We start from the raw sequence: 6,078 nt of genomic DNA on the forward strand, positions 1-6,078 counted from the left end.
TCTCATTAAATCACTGTGGTGCATTTGTGTCTCGTCCTTGCTTGTTCAGGTTCTCTAAAGTAAACCTTAAAACTATAAACAATGGGTTTTTTGTCAGGCACACCAATCTCCTGTGTGTTTATACTGGCTCTTTAATGGTGTAAAGGTTATAAACCATTGGCTGTAATATGAGTGTAGTCCTCCCATAGGTTGGGAGGTTACAAACACACCTTTGATAGGCTGCCTCTGAATGGTGTTAGGAGGAAGCCATCTGCTCCTGTTTATGGTTCATTAACCCTGCTACCCCTGGATAACCAGGCTGCCCCCACGGCAACAGGTACAAGAGGCCTGGGCCTGTTGGTGGGATGATACTTAGAAATAATTAGAGCCGGCCAAGTCTTGTTTCTGCCTCTACATTCTCCTTAATTCATTAGTCTATCATTGACCAACAACAATGTGGAAATCCTTACCTTCCCAGAAGTCCATAAGCATACTGTGAATCTGCCAGCAGTAATGTGATCTCACCCTTCTGCATGGATATGACACACTCCTCCAGGGCCTGCAGGTGTCAGTTAACAGCATGTTATTTACTGACTGACTTTTTACACAATAACAAAATGCATTTAAGCATATCTTTGCATCATGCATTTCAGTGTCCTCGTTGACTAAAACATCTGACGATAAATTTCAAGTTTTAATCGTGCCGACCAGCTATTTTATTTACGCTCGCTCTAGGGATGGCAATGTGGGTCAGTTGGTTCAGATTTAAATGCATTGATCAGACGGACTGCCAGAGAATTTGGTACACACTTCTGTGGTTGCCACAGGATTAATTGGAGCGATCTGGGTGATCCTGCGACGTTTCCCTTAGCACCACCATGAGGTTGACATTTCTGATTTTGAGTGAAATGTCTCTATGTAATGATGGATTGAAACTTGGTACTGACACATTCACGTTCCAATATTTTACTGTTTAACCCATAAAACTAATGATGTTCTCATCAGCCTCAGGTACACTTTGTGTTTTGTGCTACTTACCAAATCTTTATGGCAAACCCTTTTAACATTAAATCAGCAGCAGTAATAGCAATTGTAGATATCAACAATTGCATTTTGTGTAGTTATTATTCCATGCCAACATACCCATAATGTAATTTTGGTTTGATATCTACAATCCATGCCAAAACATCAATTCATGACAAAAACAATTAATTTCTCACTAGTGGAAATTTTTAGATATCCGTCAATTTTTAGCATTGACTTCTTTTTAAATTCAATTACAGTTCTTAATAGTGGAAATGTTCACTGTAGATATCTATAATTGTTGTTGCATCAACAACATCATCAACAACAACAGCTTTGTGGTATTTTAATTAAATGACGCCCAGATATCTGACATGGTTTGTTATGTCATCCATGTCTGAAATGCAGCTGTTTAGTCTAAAATGGGAAATTACATTTGGCTAGTGGCAATCTACTAATGAAACAGGAATGACAGATGTCTATAACTAAACAACAGATTTCTTCAGATCAGCTTTGATTAAATATAAAATACATTTTGGACATGTAGAAATTGTTTTACAGATATCTTAGATAAACTTTTATTTGAATTTGTGGAAATGACATTCTGACATGTTGAAATATCATTTCAACTAGTGAAAACAACTAATACTAATAAATCGCTAATAGTCAGTCCTGCTGATAAATGTTAAAAGGGATGGCACAAAATGTTAGAACACTAACACGCTAAACTAAGATGGCCACAATGGTGAACATTATACCTGTTTAACATCAGCATGGCAGCACTGTGTTGTTAGCGTGCCAATGCTAGCATTTAGAACAGCCTAATCGATGTTAGCATAGCTGTGGACATTTATACAATGTTCCAATACCATAACGACCGTACTATTCAGTATAGCAGAAAAAGACTTTCTATGTCCCAGTACAAAGTAGGTCAAAGGCAGTATGCCAATAATGTCAGGATGTCCTACTGCATCCACTCATGTTTTGCAATATGGAAAAAATACACGAGAAAGTGTGCTTTTCCGGTTATTCTGACCCACAGTGCTCTGCAAAGAGATGCTGAGAGTAGGGCTCATACAAAGTTTTGGCAACGTTCCAAATCACATTATTTTTCATTTTAATTCAAATGTGGCAGTATTAACTGCGACAGGTGTTTGATCATTCCACATCTTTCCCGGCCTTTAGCTGCTCCTGTTCCAACTTGTTTGAAAAGTGTTGCTGCATCAAATTCAGAATAAGCTTATATTTACAAAAATCAATGAAGCTGATGAGGTCAAACATTAAATGAGTACATGTCAAAAAGGATTAACAAGTTATCACTTTTGTTTTATTTATGTTTTGCACAGTGTCCCAACTTCGGAATCAGGGTCGTATGTGCCAGTTGTATATATACTGCACGTAACACTTTGTAAGGGCAGCTGCAGTACGTACTAAAAGTAAAAAGAAATGGTAGGATTTGGGACGCACCCCTCATGTTTTATTTACCCATTTCAAAGTCTATTGAGGTGGTGAAATATAAGCACTACAAACTACCCTGTCCAAGAAAACTGAAGGGTTAGCTTTTTACCTGGTTTACATCTCCCTCTCCAATAACAAAGACGAGCTTGCTGTCTTTCTCCACCACGGTGCGGTCCTCCAGGACGCACTGCATCTTCACAGTAACCTCTTGGCCCCAGATGGGGCTCAGGATGTGCAGGTCCCCGGACTCCAGCACCTTCTTCCTCAACAGTCGGTCCTCTGCATGAGCAAAGAAGAGAATATCATGTAGGAGCAGGTGCGGTTAATCTGCTAGCAGTTAGTAAACATGTGCTCAGAAAGAGCCACAAACACACCAAGCTTGATGCCAGTCGTGTGTTGGTCACTTTTCCTGTTTTGTGGTCAGAGTTTTAATCCAAAGTGAAATGGAAAGGTTAGAGTTAAGTAAAGCACAACTGATAAGACAGCAATGCCAGAGATCTAGCAACGCCACACCTAAAGTGTGTGTCTAGCCTTCACTGCTGTATCCTCACCTGTGATGTCCTGCCAATCTTCTGCCATGAACAGCTCCTCAAAGGTCGAGGAAGTCCACTCCTTCATTGCATATTCTGGAAAGAGACACTCTGCTGAGCTGTCCCTCTCCAGCACATCATCATCCACAGAAGGGTCTTGGAACCGTACCATCTTCCAGCTGTTTGTTTTTTTCAGTTTCCTCCGTTCGTTGCATTCTGCGCCTCCGCTTTCTTGCCCCGGATCAGAGGGGCTTTTTATCTCAGTACTTTTACTCTCTCCTCCACAGCTCTCCGTTTCAGCCTGCTCTTTCTTAAACAGCCCCTCGCCTTCCCCTGCAGCCCCACAGGGCAGCTCGGTGTGACTGTCCCTGTCAGCAGTCTCAGAAATGGCATCTCTTACCTCAGGCTCTGTAGGCTCCACTGCTGGGTTGTTGTGCTCCTCACAACATGGCTCTGTCTCCATTTCACTACAGAGAGCAATGGACACCATCTGCACCAGTCTTCAAAAAGAGATGATCCTTCTTGTCCAGCCAATCTTCCACTTAAGTGCAGGTTAGTACTTCTGTTGTGAACCAACTTCTGCCACCTACACTATGTCAAAGCAAAAAGAACATCTCTGTAATGTAATACTTAAATACATGTTGTGCTTCATTAAATCCAACTCAGAGTGCATTCCTAAATCCTGGCTACATCTACAGGTTTTTGAAAAGCTTCATCCCGCCGGCAGCTGCGTAGTTCCTGCAGTTCTGCTGTACTCTGACCTCCTCTCTCTCCCGCTTGTGCCCGTCTTAGTCTACATAGTTTGGTGATGTTGCGGCAACAAAAAAATGATCAATGTAAAGAAACTGTGCAGCGCAACGAAGCACTCCCAGCCAACAGGCTTGCACAGTGGTAATCTGCAGGATTAGAAGAGAAAAACCTAATCTGCCAGAACGTCTGTAAGCTTCTTAATGACTTCACCGTCGTGCCCCATAACGCAGTTTCCATGAACGCAATCTACCAATAAGATCTTGGGAGATAGAGGCTCTAACTTAATTTGCTTTGAGGTACGCTGGGAGATTTTTATTTTCACTTTTTAAGAAGTGCCACAAGATTCATGGAAGAGCAGCAGCCTGTAAAACTAACACTAGATTACATATTAAATACACTGTTTGTATGGTGTAAAACTGCTGGAGGATACACACATTTCACGTCATTGTGTTAAATTCATTTGGGTATAATCACAATCATTCTTGAAAACTGAAAAAAGTGCTATGTTTTTAACCCGGGGAGGTAAGTAAATGATGTTTGTTTTGTCAGGTTGAGAAAATAAATCAGATTACATGTTTCTGAGCCTTAAATTGCAGATAAACGTTAAACTGTAAAAGTATACAGTACAGTATAAGTATTTACCTGTTGACCAGTGAGTTTAGCAGACTATGACTAGGATGCAATAATGTGTTGGGACAACTGTAAGAAAAGTGGACTTAATATTTGTTCTCAAAATAAAGCACTGCGTTACACATTCATCTAAAAGATGAAGTCTTCAGGCCCCAAGACAGATATAAAAACATCTGCTTGTTCATGGAGGGTGATAAATGAGAACAGGTCAAAGACAACATTGATTAAAATGTCACAAGACTGTTATTAAGGCTTTAGAAGACCTTATGAATCTGTCATTTCCAGCAAACAAATGGCAGAGCAAATGTTATCCAGCTGTGAGATTGATGCATTAGTTCACGTTTTACCAAAGGAAAATGACAAAAATAACAAAACATCACACGTTACATCCAGTATTTGCCTGTCATGTGAAATGCCTTTGAATCATATTTCTAATCTTGGAAGAAAAAGGTTTGTGGAGAAATATTAGTCCTGTAGGAGCAGAAGTAGACTGATAATACTACTAATAGTTAGACAGGAAACATGTTGTAAATAAAGGCTGCACTGCTGACTGTGAGGCTGCTCTTTAATCCACAGCTAAAGCACGTTGTCCATCAGGGATTAAATTAATCCAAATTCCATATCTGTCTTTTAATTTCTCTGACGCAAACAGACATAATACGCATACAGTCATTGTGTTAAAAGAGATACTTTTACTTCACTTTTGGTTACTTTCAGTTGACTTCTTTTGTTTACATTTCACATGAAAATATTGCACTTTTTACCTCATTGCTTTTATTTGACAGCTACAGTTACATTCCAGATTCCAACATATGACAGTGTTACAATTTTACAAACAAAAACAAATAATTGAATAGTTGAGAAAACAATCGCCAGATTCATCAATGTTGAAAACAACTGCTAGTTGCTGCCCGAATAACAATGTAACACTCTGAAAAGGATACCAACTACACAATAAGTACTTTTATTTTGGATACTTGAAGTTCATTTTGCTGATTATACCTCTGTAGTATTACTTGAGTAAAATTTTGAATACAATGTAATGGAGTATTCTCATAATTTATACTTTAAATGATCTCATCACATAATGATTTGTATGTAATGCCTCACTATTCATTGTACTGATACCTGCACTGTATATGTTTTTCTTCATGCTGTGTATAATTAAGCACATTCATATCCACTCCTTACTCTTCAATCTACGCGTATCTATGTTACTCTGCTGCGTCACTTCTGGTTAGATGCAAAAATTCATTTAGTTGTCTCTGTATTTGTGCTCTGTGCAATGACAATAAAGTTTAATTCAAATATTTCTTCCTTCACTATTTGTTCAGGAATGGATACAGGTTTTGATTGTAGTTTTAATTACAGTGTATTCAAAGTTTCTCTGCACTACACAAATCAATATGAATGAATGAAGTGTGTATGCATGTGTTTTCGTGTGTGTGTGTGTGTGCGCGCGCGCGTCCGCATGAACAAAATCTTGGCGCTGACCCAGAGCAAATAAAAAAAAAAGATGAAAGACAAAATAAATAACTGAGAGCACAAATGACCAATGAGAGTCACCTGGAAAGCGAAAGTAACTCAGTTCTACTTCGTACTTCCTGTGTATGTGTGCGCGCGTGTCTCTGCGTGTGTGTTAGCCACGCCCACGCGCCCCCTCCTCCGTGACGTCTCGCTCAGAATGTCGCCAATAGTCTCCAGTTGT

At 39.5% G+C, this 6,078-nt stretch overlaps 1 protein-coding gene across 1 annotated transcript in view; it reads right to left on the reverse strand.

Moving 5' to 3' along the window:
- Window positions 1–3,871, reverse strand: part of fkbp16 (FKBP prolyl isomerase 16) — a 30,576-nt gene extending 26,705 nt beyond the window's left edge. Inside the window, exons 1-3 of the mRNA XM_070972403.1 lie at window positions 3,012–3,871; window positions 2,570–2,739; window positions 450–538 (exon numbers count right to left, since the gene is read on the reverse strand). Coding sequence (XP_070828504.1) covers window positions 450–538; window positions 2,570–2,739; window positions 3,012–3,480 — 728 coding nt within the window. The 5' untranslated portion in view covers window positions 3,481–3,871. The remainder of the gene's footprint in view (window positions 1–449; window positions 539–2,569; window positions 2,740–3,011) is intronic.
- Window positions 3,872–6,078: the final 2,207 nt, after the last annotated feature.

Source organism: Chaetodon trifascialis, chromosome 10 (genome assembly GCF_039877785.1).
Source record: "Chaetodon trifascialis isolate fChaTrf1 chromosome 10, fChaTrf1.hap1, whole genome shotgun sequence".
NCBI classification, from domain to species: Eukaryota; Metazoa; Chordata; class Actinopteri; order Chaetodontiformes; family Chaetodontidae; genus Chaetodon; species Chaetodon trifascialis.